The sequence below is a fragment of the Heteronotia binoei genome, chromosome 12 (genome assembly GCF_032191835.1).
Source record: "Heteronotia binoei isolate CCM8104 ecotype False Entrance Well chromosome 12, APGP_CSIRO_Hbin_v1, whole genome shotgun sequence".
Lineage (NCBI taxonomy): Eukaryota > Metazoa > Chordata > Lepidosauria > Squamata > Gekkonidae > Heteronotia > Heteronotia binoei.
In genome coordinates, this window is record NC_083234.1 from 77,521,739 (window position 1) to 77,542,425 (window position 20,687).

General features: G+C 48.1%; 1 protein-coding gene across 2 annotated transcripts in view; it reads left to right on the forward strand.

The window, feature by feature from the left end:
• ASS1 (argininosuccinate synthase 1) overlaps nt 1-20,687 on the forward strand; it is a 167,448-nt gene that overhangs the window by 93,986 nt on the left and 52,775 nt on the right. For both annotated transcript variants that reach the window (XM_060250498.1, XM_060250499.1), the window contains exons 10-11: nt 933-997; nt 18,012-18,143. In XM_060250498.1, coding sequence (XP_060106481.1) covers nt 933-997; nt 18,012-18,143 — 197 coding nt within the window. The remainder of the gene's footprint in view (nt 1-932; nt 998-18,011; nt 18,144-20,687) is intronic.

The following is a 20,687-nucleotide window of genomic DNA, read 5'->3' on the forward strand; positions in this document are numbered from 1 at the left end:
AAAACCCTTGGTGGAGGTCAGGAAAGTTGCCAATGGGTGCCATGGAACCTATGGAGACCACATTGGAAGCCCCTGTCTTAAGATGCGTAACATTTTCCTTCCCGGATGAGACAAAGGTTGGGTTTAGTCAAGTATTTTGTGGTCTTGCACCATAAAACCAGAAGACAACTTAAGAAGCCTACAAGCAATGCCTGTTATTTGCCTCTGATAGGTGGTACTCAGATACACTGCTTCTGAACAAGGAGGTTTCACTTATTAGCAAGAGCCAGGGTCAAAAGCACTGTCTCAGCCATGTAGTTCTCCTGCTGACCTTGGAACAATAACGACCTCTCTGCCTAACCTACCTCTCCAAGGATAACCTGGAGGAAGGGAATTTGGGTATAAGGCAGGATAAAAATGTGTGAGAGAGATAATTCAGTTATCTTGGCCAACAGCCAAAGCTGGACATGTTCATTGATTTATCTGAACCATGCCCTGACCTGGCTAGCCCAGGCAAGTCAATTTCATCAGATCTAAGCAGGGTCAATTTTGGCAAGTACTTGGATGGGAGTCCTCCTTGGAATACCAGAGGTGGGAGGCAGGGGCAGGCTTTATTCAACCACCTCTCTGAATATCCTCCAGGCCCCTAGGTGGGGTCAATCACCAGAGGTCACCATGACTTCCAGGATCGCGCACACACACACACAACTAGTAAAAATAACTATTAAAAATAACACACACAACTATTAAAAATATCTGAACGGTGTTAAAAGTCATCTTCAAGTTGACATTTGCTTTATTTGCCGTTTCATGATTTTCCTCCACTGAAAAGCGGGAAGCGGTTGCTGGGGCTTGGATTTAAATGGGGAGAAACATGCAACGTTTGGGTCCCTGTGATTTTCAGTGCTTCTTGTGTGCTGGTTAATGAGACCCTCGACTTATCTTCTCTGCAGCGGCAAGCACGGAGTCGGGCGCATTGACATCGTGGAAAACCGGTTTATTGGGATGAAATCAAGAGGTAAGAGTTTTATTCTGTTCTAGTTGTGCCCTGCTCTGACCTTGGTAGCACCGGCTAGCCTGTTCTTGTCAGCTCTCAGCAGCTAAACAGGGTTAGCCAGGGCTGGATTAACAAACAGACTGAGTAGGCACCGGCATATGGGCCCCTATGCCTTTAGGGGCCTCGGGCCAGTTTGCCTCTCTCTGCTTCTCCCCTGCAGCTTTGTCAAAGATATTAGGAGATAATTTGCAAGCTCCCCCCCCCCAAGGTTTTGATTGTCTAGGGCCTCCACAGGGTTTAATCCGGCACTGGGGTCAGCCTTGGTTCATGCTTGGATGGAAGACCCCCAAGGAAGTTGCAGGTCACGAAACAGGAACTGGCAATAGCAGAAGCCACCTCTGAAGAACTCTTCCCTTGAAAGCCCCACAAGGGGTCGCCATACGTCAGCTGGGACTTGTTCGCACAAAACGAAACCAAAACAAAAAGTCGTGCCCTGAACAGGTCCTCTGCTCCCTTAAGCAGGGATCCCCAACCACCAGGCCGTGGCCTGCTAGCAACTGGGCTGCGGCGTGAGGCAGGACCCAGGCGGGTGAAAGAGGCAGCACGGCCTTGCTCCAGGGTAAGGAGGCAGCCTCAGCAAGACAGAGCAGCCCTCCTGCCTGCCCGGAACCTGATCAGCTGACCAGAAAGGGTCTTTGAATGGCAGGGGGAAGCAAATTGGCCTTCTGTCTCCCGGCCTCCTAGCAGGGAGGCGGCAGACACAGCTCCGGTCTCCCCCCATTTAAGGACCCCCATGGGGCAGCCAAGGGTGGCAACAACTCCAGTCCGCCCTCCCCACTGGTCCGTGGGAAAATTGTCTTCCATTAAACCAGTCCCCGGTGCCAAAAAGGTTGGGAGCCACTGCCCTTAAGGGTCCACCTTGAATTTGATGGCATCAAGGCAAGCAGTTTCTCAGGTGGGGCTGCCACCCCACGAAAGCCAAAGCTGCCATTGGTTGTGCCTCATTACAGAGACAACACATCCAATGCAACCAGGATGACCCCTAAATCCCTTGGATGGCACCAGAGTTGGATTAACAATTAAGCCAAGTGGGCTCTGGCCTATGGGCCCTCACGCCTTCAGGGACCCCGGCCCGGCTTTTCCTCCCTGTTTCCCCTTCTGCTTGCAGCCCTCCCAGCCTGCACATACAGCCAGCAACTGAGCTGCTCTTTGCCCAGCTTGCCTGGTGTGGCTGCTGCTGGCGTTGTCGCCAAATTTGCCTCTCTCTGCCTCTCCCCTGCAGCTCAGGAAAAGAAGGTGCCTGCAGGCTGCAGCAGGGGCCATGGGCAGTGGGGCAGGTGCTCAGACTCTGAGATAATTTGTGAGAGGGCCCCCAAGGTTTTGACTGCCTGGAGGCCTCCACAAGGTTTAATCCTGCACTGGATGGCACAAAGGTTCTGAAATGGTTCTCATGCATTCTGCGTCTCTCCTGCTTTCACGCACTGCTTCTCTGCTTCTGCCCCATCTCTCTATTAATTGAATTAGAGCAGGGCACCATAACTTGATATTCAGCCAGTATCATAATGCCCCTGTATAAATCGATGGTGCGGTCTCATTTGGAGTACTGTGTGCAGTTCTGGTCGCCGCACCTCAAAAAGGATATTATAGCATTGGAGAAAGCCATACTGGCTGGGGCTGATGGGAATTGTAGGCAAAAAACATCTGGAGAGCTACCGTTGGCCACCCCTGCTCTAGATGACAGCGCTTCAAGTACTTGAAGATGGTGATCATATCACCTCTCAGCCGCCTGCTCTCCGGTCCTTCTAACTATGATAACAGCCCAGTTCTCTTTCCCCCAGATGAGGGGCTCACCTAGCAGAAGTTGCCTAAAAGCTCTTGAAAGGCTAAAGACCTGATAGTCGGGTTGCCAGCTCCCAGTTGGAAAAGTCCCAGAGATTTTGGGAGTGGACCATGAAGAAGGCAGGGCTAGGAGAGGAGAGGGGAAAAGACTTCAGGGGGTTATAATGCCGTAAAGTCCAGTCTCTAAAACAGCCATTTCCTCCAGGGGAACTGATTTCAGTATGATGGAAATGAGTTATGACCCAGGGTGTTTGCAGGAGCCACCTGAAGGTTGGCAACCCTACCTCATAGCGACATTTTGTTCTTCATAGGTTGGAGGTTGTCCTTTTTGAGATCTGAAGGTGGTGGGAGGAGAGGCATCAGAGTCCATAATAGAAACGCTCAGCCCTCCCTTGTGTCTGTGCAGTGGTTTGTCAGTGTTTTGGAGGCTCCCCAGTCCCATTTGCCCAGAAAGAAGTAAATGATCTGGAGCACCTGATGTTTCCACACTGCTGAAGCCCAGCCCTTGCGTGGGAGGCCAGTGGAAGCCTCACACAGCAGAGAAAAAGACTTACAATCAGGGATCATTTTGTAGAAAAAGAGGTGCCAGAGCTCATTAGCACAACCCATTTGCATCTGCCACACCCCCCTGACATCGCTGGAAGGTAGACTCAGTTATATCAGCTCAGCATCTACCTTAAAATGCTTCTTGAATTGTCACAAGAAAACCTGACTCCCATCATACTTCTAACATTTTCTCTTACGCTGCCACAGTGGCATGATGGAGGCTTCCATCTGTCTGCTTGATATGTTTTGGTTATTTTCCCCATTTTTTTGTGGAGGGGGGAAATACTAGAAAGTTTGTCAAATCTTAAGAGTTCAGCAAAATTCTCACAGGCGGTGTGAACAATGAAGCCCAGAAGCAAGTTTTTTTTGGGGGGGGGGGGGGGGGTAAGAAAGAAAGAACACAATAAAATTCAGAGGTTCCGGGGCTCCGCTCCTGTAAGCTCCTGTCCAAAATGAGGCTCGCTTACAATGACTAAAGGGAGGGGGGCAAATCTCAGAGAATATCCTTTGCCTGCTAAAGCACAGATCCCTGGTTGGGAGGGGCCTCCAGACAGAAGGGTGTCTGACTTCTGCTTGAACTCTTGGAGAGCTGTGGTCACTGACGGCAGAGGATATGGGGCTCCTCTGTGGTCTGCAAATTGTCTGGGGTTCAGTCCTTGGCGCCCCCCCCTTCAAAGGAAAGGGGGTAATTTGCTGGAAAGCTGGTTTGAGTAGACATTGCTGGGCTCTACTGACTAATAGGTTGCCTCAGTCGACGGCAAGTTCATATGAATTGGAAATAACCGCCAAACTACTCCCGCTTCTCTTGAAAACTGCCCCCTCCCAACCAAAATCCCTTCAAAACTTCCTCTGCAGCTGTGGAGAGTTATGGTGCCTTCTTTATGAAAGTGCCCCCTAGAGGTGAAGATTTTTGGAGGGGAGTATAGGTGGGATGAAAAAATTAATTTCCTGGGGTGATTGTGGTGGAATCTAAATTTCGTTTCTTAAAGGAATGCTTACAGCAAATAAGTGGGTTAAAATCATTTTGCTTTGTTTCATACACCAAAACCAGCAATATTTAACAGCAGCTTAGATGTGGAGGTGGAATGGTAGCAGTAGAAAGACCACTGGGGGAATAAGAGACCGAATTTTCCATGTCCAAATTTTGGTGACATTCTGCATTGTTATATTATATTTCAAAATCCCTGACTGATGGGTTGATATGTTGTTTTAATTAGTACTGTATAGAGACCAGAGCTTTTTTAGTAGCAGGAGCTCCACTGCATATTAGGCCACACACCCCTGATGTAGCCAATCCTCCAAGAGTTTACAGGGCTCTTAGTACAGGACCTACTGTAAACTCCAGGAGGATTGGCTACATCAGGGGTGAGTGGCCTAATATGCAAAGGAGTTCCTGCTACAAAAAAGGTCCTGAAAGCATCTGTGAAAATGTTCACCACTCTTATCTCCAAAAGAAAACACTTCTTTGTACATGGAGCAATCAAAATGTGGAATTCATTGTCAGAGGATCTAGTGATGGCCACAGGCAGAGATGGCTTAAAGAGGGATTAGATCAATTCATGCATTTATGTCTCTCCGCACATTGCATATTTCTTAAATACCACACACACACATCACAATTTAATAATCACAGGAAAACTGTATGTAGAATTGCATCAGAGTTGGGTTTTTTTGCGAGGTTTAGTCATTAGCGCTGGTGCTTCAGTACGTAGCACAGAGAGAGGAAAGATGGACAGGTACTTAGGGAACCGAAGGCTCCAATAAACTTCCTGCGGCCCCTTCCTCGTAAAATGGGAAATTAAAAGCAACAGAATAATAGAGGGTCCCTGATCCAGCCGTTCCCTTTCAGAAGCAAGCTGAGACACATGGAACTCCAGTGGCCAGGTAGGAAATTGGATGAGGAAAAGTGAGAAGCCTCCGTACACCTGAGATTGTTCTGTTTGAAAGCAGAGAGATGCCACTGGACGTGAACAGTCGAGGAAACACTTGACAGTTATGCAGGGGCATGGTACTTTATACAGCATTCTGTGATCACCAGAGCAAATTACCAAACTTTCTTTCAAACAAATAAAATATAATATAATGACAAAATATAATGACAAAGGAAACTGCTTGAGGTATATTCTTCCACAAATTGTAAGCATATTTTCATAGTCTTGAAAAAAACCCCAGATAATTCCAATTGCATTTTAATTTAATCAAACGATTGTGCTCTCTGCTGCCTGGGTTCTTCGGATAATACAGCAATAAGGAATTCCAGCCTTTCCTGAGCTGCAAAGGAGAAGAGAGAGGGGGAGGAGGGATGGGGGGGAGGAAAGCGATAGTTTGCAGGGAAACCCTTTCATAATATTTGCTCTCATTTTGATTAAAAAGGGTGGTTTCAGCAAAGCAAGGAGGATCCAAATGCCACGCTTCCCAAACTGCTGGGGGCTGAGGCAGGTGAGCGAATTGAACTCCGAGGCAGAGCTGCGAATCAGCAGGTTCCTGCTACAGAGATCTCAGAGACGCTGCCTGGCAGCTTTGCCTGTAGAAGATCCCGCTGGGTTCGCTCTCGGCTAGGAAGGAACTCAAAGAGCAGAAGACCCTGGAGGGAAGCGGCCAGTTGGAGGAGACAGGCCTCAAAGAGACTGAACAATAGTCTGCAAGGCATTTTGGCCTGCTAGCCTACAGGGAATGAGCTTTTGGCAAGGGTTGCCAACTCTGGGTCAGGGAATGCCTGGGGATTTTGGAGGTGGAGCCTGGGGAGGAGACAGACTTCAATGCCATATTCACTCCAAAGCAGCCATGTTCACCATGGGAACTGAGAGCCAGGTTGGTGTAGTGGTTAAGTGCACAGACTTTTATCTAGGAGAGCTGGGTTTGATTCCCCACTGCTCCATGTGCAGCTGCTGATGTGACCTTGAGTCAGTCACAAGTTCTCGCAAAGCTGCTCTGCTCAAGAGCAGTTTCTGTCAGAGCTCTCTCAGCCCCACCTACCTCAAAGGGTGTCTGTTGTGGGGGGAGGAAGGGAAAGGAGATTGTGAGCCACTCTGAGACGCTGAGGGAAGGGCAGGGTATAAATCTAATCTCTTCTGCTCTCTCTCTCTTTTTAGACATTCTTTTCTTCCAAAATAAAAAGGGAAATGTGGGGGAAAGTATTTTAAACTCAGCAACTAAATAAACTTTTAAAAGAAAGAAAAAGATACACATAAGAGAAAAATATAACAACATGTTTAGCAGACCCACACATAAGTTTCTAAAAACAATTTCCAAATATCTAAAAATAAGTTCATATGCAATTGCCATCTATATGCCACACATTCAAATAGTAATAGAATTCTAAGGTCCTCAATCCGTTGATGTACTGGAGGTGGAATTGCATCTTTCCAGTGTTGTAATATGAGTCTTTTAGATGTCTGTAAGAGCACGAGAGGGCTATTTTGTTGACCTCTGGTTAGCCTCCAAGAGATGGGCAAATAGCATGTGTCTATGGGATGTGTCCTGTTAGTTCCAGTGTCAACAGTTAGATACTTTACTCAGACTTTTCCTACTGAGTTGCTGTAAAAACATAATTTTTTGCTGACTAAATCTCAACTTAAGCTCCATGGAGGGAGTAGAAATAAACTTATAAACTATAAGGCTATATATCCCATTGCTCTGGCAAAATAGTGTGATCTAGCTCCAGGGCTTTTTTTGTAGCAGGAACTCCTTTGCATATCAGGCCATGCCCCCCCCGATGTAGCCGATCCTCCTGGAGCTTACAGGGCTCTTAGTGCAGGGCCTACTGTAAGCTCCAGGAGGATTGGCTACATCAGAAGGGTGTGGCCTAATATGCAAAGGAGTTCCTGCTACAAAAAAGTCATCTAGTTCCTTATTCCATTCATTGCTGAGATTCTGCATATTGTATTTATTAATCAACATCAAGTATCCATAAATATTGTAGGTTTTGTTTTCTGCCTTGATTCAATTAGATTCCAGAAGCAAAGCTGAGTCAGAGACATCGAGTGCTTCAGGGACATATTTAGATGCCAACAAATGCTACAGTTGTAAAATTGCTATTCAACAGAAGTCGACATGCCCTATCTAGACCTCAGCTGAGAAAATAACCAAAACTCATCATCACAGTTTTATCAGCTGGTCCAATGTTAAAATCCTCCTTTTAATCCAAGACTTTTGTAAAAAAGATCCTCCCCCCCCCCCCCCGTTTTAGATTTGGATTGACCCATATTGTTAATTTAGCATGTGAAAATGGATCAGATATCGTCAGGACATTATATACCATTGTTTGTTAGCTTCAGAAATTGCAGGAGAAATGGGACCCTCATGCATCCCAGAGAAGGGAATCAGACATAGGGAACGAGACAAGAAGCCTCCAAAAGAGCCCAAGATGGACAGTCCAACTTCAAGGAGTGATTCCAAAAATGAGTACAAGTTAACAAGTTATGTCTGATAACATAAACTAAGGTCAGAGAAACGAAATCCTCCTTCACTGAATGGAAGTTACACCCTCTTTAAAGAAATCTGAGGCAATGAGGAACCCCGCATAAATGTCTGAAACAAAGTAGTCATTTTATGCATATAGCTGCAAAGTATATACGAAGGAATTGCACGTAAAGTATAAATAATCCCAGGTATGATATTCATATTTGCTTTGTCTCATAAAGGCAAGTTTAAAATTGCTCACCTGTCCGAGTCCAAAGATATTACCAGCAATTAGCTTGTTAAAATTCAGCAAGATTATATGCGTAATATCTCAAGGAATCAGTATTCTAAGATAAGTAATGCATCACCAAAACTGTCCATTGGTAAATGGGCTCTGTGATATGTTGTCTTCCAGCGGAGGACAGTCGCCAGAATGAATAATAAAAGATTGTCTGCATAAAGAATAATTTTAAATATCAAGGAGTTCTCTGTAGTCTGGAAATCCGTCGTGATTCTGGGAGATTTCCAGCCCCACCCTGGAGCCTGGGAGCCCTTCTTGTCGCTCAGTGGTGCTGCCCCTGCTTTGCAAGCCCAAAATCCACGCACAGGAAGCTGCTGCCTGATCCTGAGTCAGGCCCTGGGTCTGCCAAAGTGCGTATTGTCTGCTCTGACTGGCAGCAGCTCTCCAGGGTCTTGGCTCAAGGCTTTTTAGGTCACCTACTACCGGATCCAAGGTCGGTAAAATGAGTACCCAGCTTGCTGGGGGTAAAGTCTAGATCAGTGGTCCCCGACCTTTTGGCACCAGGGACCAGCAACGCAGCACCTGCCTCCATTGCCCCCCCCCACATCAGAGCGCACCTTGGCACCGCCCCCCCTGTGGCAGGACCAAATCTACATTTTTTGGGGGGGGAGGATTTAAAAAATGATGCCCCCTTATGGGTTCATTCTATCTTATGGGCCCATAGAATACAATGGACTCCATACCCAATTTGGTGCCCCCCCCATGTCGGTGCCCAGGGCAAGCACCCCCCCCTCTGCCCTCCCTATATCTGGCCCTGCCCTGCGATCACAGCATGCTGAGTCTCAGCCCCACCAGCTGCAACGTGGCATGCACCTTATCCTTCTTCGTAGAATGCGCTGGAGGATGTTTTTCCCCATTCCTTTCCAGAACCAGAAGGGAGGGGGAGCCAAGCATCTTCCAGTGTGTTCTTCCAGTGTGGTCTGGGGGTTGGGGACCTCTGGTGTAGATGACTGGGGAAGGCAATGAACATAAGAGAAGCCATGTTGGATCAGGCCAGTGGCCCATCCAGTCCAACACTCTGTGTCACAAAAGAACATAAGAGAAGCCATGTTGGATCAGGCCAATGGCCCATCCAGTCCAACACTCTGTGTCACATAAGAACATAAGAGAAGCCCTGTTGGATCAGGCCAAGGGCCCATCCAATCCAACACTCTGTGTCACTTAAGAACATAAGAGAAGCCCTGTTGGATCAGGCCAATGGCCCATCCAATCCAACACTCTGTGTCACATAAGAACATAAGAGAAGCCCTTTGGATCAGGCCAAGGGCCCATCCAGTCCAACACTCTGTGTCACATAAGAGAAGCCCTGTTGGATCAGGCCAAGGGCCCATCCAGTCCAACACTCTGTGTCACATAAGAACATAAGAGAAGCCCTGTTGGATCAGGCCAAGGGCCCATCCAGTCCAACACTCTGTGTCACAAAAGAACATAAGAGAAGCCATGTTGGATCAGGCCAGTGGCCCAGCCAGTCCAACACTGTTTCACACAGTGGCCAATATATGTGTGTGTGTATACATATAGACACACACATACACATATATATATATATTGTGGCTAATAGCCACTGATGGACCTCTGCTCCTAGCCAGCCAACAGAGTGGTGGGGGCTTCAAGAGCCACATAATGTGTGTGAAAGAGCCACAGTTGCTCTAGGCTGATCCTGCATGGAGCAGGGGTTGGGATTGGTGGCCTGTATGGCCCTTTCCAACTCTCTGATTCTATTATTCTATCTGTGAACAAGACTCCTAGTTGTTGTTTTTTTAAAAAAAGCTTTAAATAATAGTTCTTGGGGGGGGGGTGAGATTGAGTTTGGGGGCTTTTCCACGCTCTCATTTTTTTCACTTGTATGCTCCGGTTGCTTTGGGTGGGTTTTCTGTTCCACACACGATTTGCTCCCTCTAGGGGTCAATTTGATATTGAACTACTTTTATGTCTGGCATATTTCCCTATATTAAACTACGGTACCAGTTTTTATGCTGGACATAAAGCGATGTAATATCAAACCAACCACTAGAGGGAGCAAAACACATGCAGAAAAGACCCCCATCCAAAGCAGCAGGAACACACAAGAGAGGAAAATGAGAATGTGGAAAAGCCCCAAACTGCAGCAGAGGGGAAGGGAAGGAGCGCTCCATCCAGTTTCCTAATCTCAGTGCCCCCCCTTCCTAGGCTGCTGCCTGTCCTGCAGAGTAAACATGCAGATATAAACCTGTCTGTACATTGTTCCCCCTGGGGCTACAGCAGCCCTGAGGAGAGAAAATTGAGATTACAAAATGGCAGGGCTGATCTGTTCACGTTCCCCCATGCCATGGCCCATATCTGAATAGGGCAGGATCTACCATTTTCTGTGAAAGCAGAGGGTTCTCTTACCAGGACATCTAGCCCTTAGCAAACTGAAAATCCCTGGTTCTGGGCTAAAAATGGCTTCACCCTTAACTCTGAAACCCAGAAAGTATAATCTCTTAGTGTGTACCTGCAGATGACTTCATCCCTTGTGAATCTACCTGAGTAATTCTTCAGGGTATCAGTCCTGACTGGAAGGAGACAAGACCAGGAGGCAAGACTCACACAGGCTGAGAACAGACGGGCATTAAAGGGCAGCTGGGAGGTGTTCTGAATCAGGACGGCTCAAAAAGAGCTGTCCCAGAGCCTCCACATGCTCACCCACATGCTGGCCGCATCCTGTCCGTGAGGCGGCTGGGCGCCTCTGCACGGGAAGGTGACCCAGATCTGGATTCTTTTTTATTCCCTTGGGGGGGGGGTAAGCGCTGATGCTCCAGTGCTCTGAATGGTTTCTTTAAAAAACAAACAAACCGGGAACAGCTTGAGGTGGCTTGGCAGTTCCACACCGCCAAGTCACCTCACTTGTGCCCTTCCCTGTGCAGGCGGCAGGGAGGCGACTGACGTCCGGCTCAAAAATTTGCTACCACTTTGGAGGTGGTAGCTTTTTGAGCTAGTCTCGGGCACCTGGAGGACAGGGTGAGGACGGGAGGAGGACGGCCAGCAGATGTTGCTTTCTGAACAGATTTTCTGGGACGACTTCAGAGGTGTCTCTGAGTCGGCCCAAAGTGCTGGTCTGTAATCAGCCACAGAGACTCAATATGCAACCTTGCAACAACAACAGGCGATGCTGTTTCATCTCTGAACTCAAGGAACTCTAGTCACTTCTGACAGAGAAATGTAGCAGAATAACTTTGATTTGAACTGTTCAAATTTTTAATTTTTTAAAAAAATGTGCACTGCCTTGGGGACCCTGATTGGGGGGGAAGCTGGCAGAGAAATGTTTTTAAATAGATAAACTAAATAAAGTGAAGGTGCTTAATCTAGGGGTGTCAAACTCATTTTGTTATGAGGGCCAGATCTGACATAAATGACATCTTGTTGGACCGGGCCATGTCAGACCGAGTCATGTGTGTTCCTATTTAAGATTAGGTAGCAGTAGCAGAGATATAAACTTTATAATGGACACAAGCACAATTAAAGATTTTTTAAAAACTTAAAACATGTTTAAACATTAGCATTTGTTGGTCTTAAAGGTCCTTTCTTTGTATTTCTCCCATGGGATCCAGGGAACTGGGCAAAGGAAGCTCCGGCTCTTTCTTTCCTTCCCCAGGGGACCGGGAGCGAGAGGAGCCCCAGCCAATAGAAGGAAGAGAGGCTTGGCTCAGTAGCTCTGCTGTGCAGTTAAGAGAGCCTGGCAAAGCAAGCTCTGCTTCCCCCCTTCCTCTCCAAGGGAGGAGCCTCAGCCAATGTAGAAAATAGAGGCTTTGCTCTGTAGCTCCTGTGTGATGGAGCAAGCCTTGCAAAGCAAGCTGTTATGCAGAAGGAAGCAAAAGAGAGGGAGAAGGAAGCAAGCAGATGACAGCCAGTTGCTCAGGAGCCTGATAGGAGCCTTCCAGGGGCCTGATTTGGCCCCTGGGCCACATGTTTGACACCTCTGGCTTAATTCCCTTCCTCCCTGAAGCCTCCATCCCACAGAACTGGTTTCTGACTCCCCATTGAAGCCTTTTTAGGGCTCCAAGGGACACTCCCTCTTCCTCTTTTGCTGAGCAAAACCCCCTTTTTGGATCCAAGCCACTCCCCACTGCCTGGGGGCGATCTTTGCAATGGACTGTGATTCCTGCAGGCATGGGGTTCCTCTGATGCAAGTGGAGGGCTGAGGCAGAGCAGCTCGCCTGCAACCAGAAACAAGATTTATATCAGAGACTCGGCCTCTTAGCCAGACAGATACATCAGCTTATGTGTCTAAGAGCCAGAAGCTTCCATGTTTGGCACTGCCTGTAATTTTTAAAAAGTTAATTCTCAGGTCTATGAAGCCCCCACATGCCTGAGAATTAATGTTTTAGACATAACAGCCATGCCAACCATGGAGCTCCTATTTGGTGCCCATGGGTGGTATGACACCCACCGACACCTTTCTTGGCATTTGCCAAGTGTTTGTACAAAAGGGGGAGCAGTGGAGGCCTTCGCCCAGCAAGCCTTCTGATTGGCCGCTGGTGATTTGACTGGCTGTGCAGATTTTTTTAAAGTTACTTTGGCAGCAGCTGCCACCCCTGAACAAGAGTCTTCACTGTGTCAGCTGTGGCAGTCATTTTGTGGCTGGCTCCACCTCCTGTGGCCGCTATTTTATAGTTGCCATTTTGTGGCTGCGCCCACCGTGTCAGAATTCTAAGGGTGACAATAGGCTAGAAAATGTCCTGGTATACTTTGGCTCTGAAACCATTAGCCCAAGGGTGTCGAACTCATTTCTTACGAAGGCGGGATCTAACATAAATGAGACATTGTTGGGCTGGGCCGTGTCGGGCCGGGCCATTTAAGATTTGGTACCAGAGATATAAACTTTTTAAAGGACACAAACACCACTAAAGATTTTTTTAAAAAACTTAAAATAAAACATGCTTAAAACATTAGCACTCGTTGGTCTTAAAGATGCTTTCTTTGTATTTCTCCCATGGGATCCGGAGAACTGGGCAAAGGAAGTTCTGGCTCTTTCCTTCCTTCCCCAGGGGACCAGGAGGGGGAGGAGCCTCAACCAGTGGAGAAAACCAAGATTTTTCTCTGTAGCTCCTGTGTGATTGAGAAAGCCTGGCAAAGTGAGCTGTGATGCAGAAGGAAGCAAGAGAGAGAGAGAGAAGGAAGCAGATGACAGCCAGTTGCTCGGGGGCCTGATTCGTCCCCTGGGCCGCATGTTTGACACCCCTGCATTAGTCTTTGTGTCACTCAGTGCCTTTTTTAACTAACTTAGTACACATTGAAGTGCATTTTCTTTTATAAAAAAAATATTTTATTAACTTTTAATAAATATGAAATACAATCTTTTAAACAAATTTCAGTATCCATGTGTGACTGTCAAGATTATACAAGAAAAACAAATCATTAGTCAATTTATAAATTTCCATTTTAAAAGATGTTTCACAGGGAGGGACTGTGGCTCAGTGGTAGAGCATCTGCTTGGGAAGCAGAAGGTCCCAGGTTCAATCCCCGGCATCTCCAACTGAAAAGGGTCCAGGCAAATATGTGTGAAAAACCTCAGCTTGAGACCCTGGAGAGCCGCTGCCAGTCTGAGTAGACAACTGACTTTGATGGACCAAAAGGTGTGATTCAGTATAAGGCAGCTTCATATGTTCATATGTTCTCTGAGGGTTTCAAAATTATGTGCCATAAAGATACCATTTATTAATAATGTTTGGAGCTTCACCTTGAGAGATCAGATACTCTAGTATTGAAAACGATACAGATTCAAAATTTGTAATTGGAAATTTATTTGATAAGGCTTTTAAATTTGCTGTAATTTTACTCATAGCGTATAAATTCCATAGCTTTTTAATGCCAGAGAACAATTGTGGGTTTTTGTTTGTCTTTCCATAGTAAAGCTATTGTGGCTTTTGCAGTGTTTAGCAACATTGCTATAGTCTTCTTTACAGTGGATGGAACTGAATTTTCGAATTGCAAATCTAACAATATTTTAGGTGAGATCTCAATTAGATAGCCCATGATGTCTTTTATTTGTTGTGTTACTATTACCCCCAAAAGATTGATTGATGGACAATATATCCAACCATGTAAATAGGAGCCTATTCCGTTACAATTTTCCCAACAGGTTAGCGATAGGTTTGGCATTGCATAAGATAGTTGAGGAGGAGTAGCATACCAAAATGGCATGTTTTTTAGCGTTTGATGTTGCCTAATTTCTAGTATTGGTGACATGTTCTCATAACTATTCCAGAGTTGATCCCAGGCTTCGGAGTTTAATTCTGTTTTGCGTAATTTTTGCCGTTTAGATGGATAGGGTATGTTCTGCCTCACTCAGAAGATGCCACCCGCCCCACTGAAGGGGTCGTCATCCTGTGCTCTCCTTCCTTCAGGGTGTCTCTCAGTGGGGCCAATTCCCCCCTCTCTTTTGACAACTTTGGTGCCTAATGGAGGGGAAAGGGGGGGAATTCCTTTTCCCAAGCTCACCAGATATTATTCCTTCTCAAAGTGTTGTGTATGTGACCTTAAATGTATATATGTTCTTGCCTGGCTCACTGGAGCCCGTAGGATGGAGCTTGGGGTCTCGGGAGCAATGGACAGCAGGATCCCTACTGTCCTGAGTGTGTATAAGTTGGCCCCATTAGCCCGGTTCCTCAGTCTTGTAGTGCAGCCCTTTCCTATGCTGTACTTAACAAAGAGCAGTGATTGCTACCACCTCCCCTCTTCCATGCGTTGTACCCACTATATTATACAAAGAAAACTTCCAAGCCAGCAGCACCAAGACCTCTTGGGACAGCTTCCACTGGCCTGCCAGGGCAGCAGCCTTTGCAGAGGTCCTCCATGAAGTTCCAAGGCCAGCCAGCCCCTCCTGGGACTCCCCCAGATGCCCTTTTGCAAGAGTAGAAGAGCTGGGTGGTCTGCCTATGGGGGAGCGCTTTCCTCTCCTCTCCATTGCCTACAGTCTGCTGGCATCAACCCCAGTGGCTTGGGCAAGTTACAGCGATCTTGACAGAGCACCACGGAATCAGCCAAAATTGTTCTGCTGGAGATGATCACACAGCAGAGGTTATAAATTAGGAAGTTTTTTTAAAAAATAAATAAATAATGGCAGCTGTCGCTGTTTCCCCCTCCCTTCTATTTCCCCCTCCTGGTCCACTTCTTTTCTCAACCCCCCCCTCGCCCCCAGTCCTCTTGCCTCTTCACCCCCTCCCCAGCAGCAATTATGGCATGATTGAAACGCCATGAGCCTGCCTCGCTGACACCTCTGTCTTTTCCCTGTAAACACGGGGAGATGAAAATAGACACTTGGAGACGGCATGAGTGTCACTTGGAAGGTGTCTCTTGTCTCCTGTGCTGCAACGGGGAAGAGCGCCTGTCATTTCCCTCTCCCCTTCATGAGGCGGTTCGTACTTTGACTGTCAAGCGAGGTGGTGGTGGGGAGGGGGGCAAAGCTTACAGAGCCACAGTCTTTTTAGCTTCAGGTTCCTGTCACAAATCAAACAAAAATATTATAGAGGGGGAAAGACAAAGAGGGGGGCAGAAAAGCCATACATAGGAGAATAATCCATTTGATCTGCCTTTTTTCTTTCAGAGTAAAGTGTCAGTAAAGGAGAGGGGGTGAGAGTGGATGAAAGCTCCTACTCACGCATGCACACACACACACACACACACACACACAAAACCAAGCTTTTTGTCAGCCCAAATTAACTTTAACACCTTCTGAGGAAAGGAGCAGACAGATTAATTGGAATGGAGGAAGGTGGTTGCATGGCATTACGGAGCTGAAGTGTCTCTTCTCGGCACAGAGCTCTTGAGCTTGAGCATTTCCGCCCCTCTAGGACTGACGTTCAGTATTGCAAAGCGACAAGCAAACAAGCGTGCAAAACATACCTCCCCCCCCACACTTCTTCTCAGCTACCGATCTGTCTTGTGGCCTCAGGCCTGTCACTTAACCTGGGCTGAAATTGCAAGACTGTGAAACAGCTGAAGGGAGAAAGGCCTTAGCTGGGATGGGGCTGCTTCACCAGCCTTTTCCTTATCCCCTCATCCTTCTTTCTTGCAGTGCCATTCTCAGGGCTTTTTTGTAGCGGGAACTCCTTTGCATATTAGGCTGCACCCCCCCCTGATGTAGCCAACCCTTCAAGAGCTTACAGGGCTCGTCATACAGGGCCTCCTGTAAGCTCTTGGAGGATTGGCTACATCATGGGGTGTGTGGCCTAATATGCAAAGGAGTTCCTGCTACAAAAAAGCTCTCAACAAGTCTTCTGTCCTGAAGATTCCCCCCACCCCATACTTTACGGTCTGGGAGGTCTTGCCAGTGCAATTACTAGACCAACCAAGAAATATTTTCAGTTTTGAACTCCCTAATGATTCTGCCACCAGGAAAACTGGTGGGTCAGATCTGACAGCCACCAGGATTAGGCAAGTCCAGGCAATTTCCCATCTAAACGAGGCTAGCAGGTGGGCCATGAAGTCTCTACTGAACTTGCTTTCAAGGTGTCTAGCCCTCAGCCTCTTGCTTACTTACCTTGGGTCTCCATATCCATCTTCTTCCCAGGACTGGCCTGAAGGAATGGGCTCATAGGCCAGGGAGGAAGGAGATATAGCCTCCTCCCTTGCCTCTTGGAAACAGCAATCCTGCTTCTATTATGATAATTTCAGAGGGCAGCCATGTTGGCTTGTGGGAGAACAGCTAGATTCATGCTCAGTAGCACTTTAAAGGTAAAGGTAATCCCCTGTGCAAACACCAGTCGTTTCCGACTCTGGGGTGACATTGCATCACAACGTTTTCAAGGGAGACTTTTCACGGGGTGGTTTGCCGTTGTCTTCCCCCGTCATCTACACTTTCCCTCCAGCAAGCTGGGGACTCATTTGACTGACCTCGGAAGGATGGAAGGCTGAGTCAACCTCGAGCCAGCTACCTGAACTCAGCTTCCGCTGGGATCAAACTCAGGTCATGAGCAGAGCTTAGGACTGCATTACTGCAGCTTTACCACACTGCACCATGATCTTTTTTTCTTGGTGGGGGGGAGTAAAAGCTTACCAACATCAAAGCTCCCTTCATCGTGCATCTTGTGGACTTGAATTTAGCAGCCCTTTTCATGTTTTCAAGTCCTAATTTTGAGAAGGTTTCCAGGAAGGCTCTTCATCCTACTTCCCCAAGGTGTGATCTCATGTAACCAGGAGTCCATCAATACCAAGCCACAGGTGGGCATCACAAATTGAAGCTGACAATAAAGGAAGAAAAACCCCAGGTGAAGGTGGAGAAGCAACCAAGCTGGTAGAGTAGCTTCCCTTCGCTCCTGCTTCCATTCCAGCCAAGCCTCAGCAATTGCTGGCCCAGGGCTCGGTTATCAAAAAACAATTCCCCTGGAGCCACCGGTGACTGTTTGCTAAATCCAGCAATGGTTCAAGTTGCGGTTGGCAGTGAGGATCGGATATGGGGGAGGTTAGGTTGACAGCCCCCAGTGAAGGTACACTGCAATTCCCCCATGCCCAGGTAGCCTCCATTCTGCACAGCTGATGTGAGGGATACCCCCCCCTCTTTCTCAGCACAAGATGTGGGGAGGGGAAGCCGAGGGGGAGGATTTCTCCAGACCCCCATGACTTTGCCCTGCATGGCTTGTTTAATTACAGGTTTTCAGCCTCAGACCGGTGGGCACGCGCCTGTGGGGGGATCGGCTCCTAAACCCTGTCATTTAGCCTCGCTGGAGTGCCTCTTCAAAGAGGGGAATCTAGAAATTTTCTCCACAAGGTGCGGAGTGGACTGTCTCGGCCCCAGCAGGACTATAATGACAGATGCATTTTATGGCAAGCTGAGACTGAATGGAGCCGGGACCACGGCTCCTTCTGTCAGCCAAATCATTATTTTTTGTCATTTCCTGACAGTTTGGGTCTCATTCATTCTTCTCTCCCTCTCCCTCACTCTCCCCCCCTTCCCTTTGCCTTTCTCCCCCTGCCTGGCAAAATGGCTAGGTATCTACGAGACCCCAGCGGGGACGATCCTCTACCATGCTCATTTAGACATTGAGGCCTTCACTATGGACCGGGAAGTGCGGCGAGTCAAGCAGGGCCTCGCCTTGAAGTTTGCAGAACTGGTGTACAATGGTATGAAATGCAACCCTCAACCCCCCCCCCCCCCATTTCTCCCTTTTTCGCTTCTGCACTGCGCGACAGAACCCAGGCACTTCCCCTACCCTCCTTCGTCAGGGATAGCCAAAAGTAGACTGCTGCCGCTGAGCAATTTATCTGACCCCAGGAGGGCTGAATCTGGAACAGCAGAGGTTTTGCACTTTAATGGCATCCCCTTTTTGGTATTTGGTTTGTGTACTGGGTGCACAGCGCATCCATAGCCCCCACCCCTCCATTGCATCTCCCTTCCAAACTCCCCCCCTCTCCCATCACCCTGGCTCCCTCCTGGGTCCCCCATGGTGACACCTTTGCTGGGGACTGTGTCATTTTGCTGGCTTAAAAAGAGTCTCAAGGTTGTGTTGCGGGGGCCCTGTGGCTGACGGGGAGAGGCATTTGGAGAAGGGTGTAGTTCTCTTGTGCTCAGCTTCCTCTGCTCACTCCAGGCTCAGGGCTCAGGCCTCTAACAGGTTGTAGACCTTGGCAGGCGCCTTCCTGTGCTGATCCGCAACACCAGGCAGAGTAGAGTGGCTGAGGATGATCGAACAGGCCTGGAGCCCAGTTCCTACAGTGTTGCTGGTACTACAGGGGCTGTTTGGCTGAGCTGAATTCTAGCTGCCACTGGCCCTCCCGGGCAATGGCCCACTGGGAACTCTCCCAGGAAGGTCAATGGTCAGTCCTCCTCTGATGGTGGCCCTCAGTCACATGTCGTGGGATGCCTGAGCGTATAGGTGCCCTAACCACTGGGGACCACAGAGGAGGATGTGACTGCTTCTCCCTGCTGCACATCAAGGCCCATGTGACATTGTCATCCATTGTACCAAACCCCACTCTCACCTCAGACCTATTTGTAGGCCCAGCAACCAGTTACTTCAGGCACGCTCCCACTGTTTATAGTGACCAGTCCATTTGTTACTCTTGGATCGATTTGTTACTCTTCCCCCCCCCTCCCCCCCCGATGCTTCCATCTGATTTTGCACAAGCTGCCCGGGGGCTGCAACTCGCTCCGCCTCTTTCCCATGGCAAGCAGAAACTGGTGATCAGAGGATCTTTCTTGCTTGCCGTGGAAAAGAGACAGAGCGAGTCGCAGCCCCCGGGCAGCTTGCGCAAAATTGGATGGAAGCGTTGGGTGGGGGGGAAGAGCTCTAATGCCAAAACAAGGCTAGTGGGGAGTCAGTCTTGATCTGCCTTTCAAGAAGGAAATGTATTCAACAACTCGCCATTACTGTCTGGGTACACATTCTGCAAACATTAGCTTTGCAGCTGGCAGGGTGGTGCATTTTGCTGGTTATGGCTTGCAGAAGAAGAGATTGGATTTACACCCAGCCCTTCACTTGGAGTCTCCAAGTGGCTTACAATCTCCTCCCCCTCCTCTCCCCACAACAGATGCCCTCTTAGGTAGTTGGGGCTGAGAGAGCTCTAAGAGAACTGCTCTAGAGAGAACAGCTCTTTCCAGGGCTTTTTTTTGTAGCAGGAACTCCTTTGCATATTAGGCCACACACCCCTGATGTAGCCAATCCTACAAGAGTTTGCAGGGCTCCTAGTACAGGGCCTGCTGTAAACTCCAGGAGAATTGGCTACATTTGGGGGGGGGGGTGGCCTAATATGCAAAGGAGTTCCTGCTACAAAAAAAGCCCTGGCTCTTTCAAGAACTATAACTGACTCAACATCACACCAGCAGGTGCATGTGGAGGAGTGGGAAATCAAACCCGGTCATCTCAGATTAGAGTCTGTGTACTTAACCATTACACCAAACTGGTGGGCCTTGGCAGTTAGCTCTTCCCCTGAAGAAGAAGAAGAAGAAGAAGAAGAAGAAGAAGATATTAGATTTATATCCCGCCCTCCACTCCAAAGAGTCTCAGAGCGGCTCACAATCTCCTTTACCTTCCTCCCCCACAACAAACACCCTGTGAGGTGGGTGGGGCTGAGAGGGCTCTCACAGCAGCTGCCCTTTCAAGGACAACCTCTGCCAGAGCTCTGGCTGACCCAAGGCCATGCCAGCAGGTGCAAGTGGAGGAGTGGGGAATCAAACCCAGTTCTCCCAGATAAGAGTCCGCACACTTAACCACTACACCAAACTGGCTCTCAAGCTTGCAGGACTAGCAGAAACCTCTTATCAGAACCCTTATAGCCTTAAAAGGCCCTGGGACATCGGGATCATTTTCAAGGGCAGTCCCTTGTACAGTGCATTGAAGCGAAAAAGAGTATGGATCACAGATTAGGCTGCTTCATAAAAGAAGAGCAGGTTTTTATACCCTGTTTTTCTCAACCTTAAGAAGTTTGCCAGCAGCTTTCTTTTACTCTTTTCCCACCTTGGTCACCTGGTGGCACAGGTGGGGCTGAGAAGGTTCTGAGAGAACCATGACTGGTTTCATGAGGAGGAATGAGGAATCCAGCCCAGTTCTCCAGAGTCTCAGGCAGAGAAGGGTCTTCTGATACCTGAGATCATTCAACTGGAGGTGCCAGGGGCTGAACTTTGTTCACGCAAAGCAGATATTCTTCCACCCACCCTTTTTTGTAGCA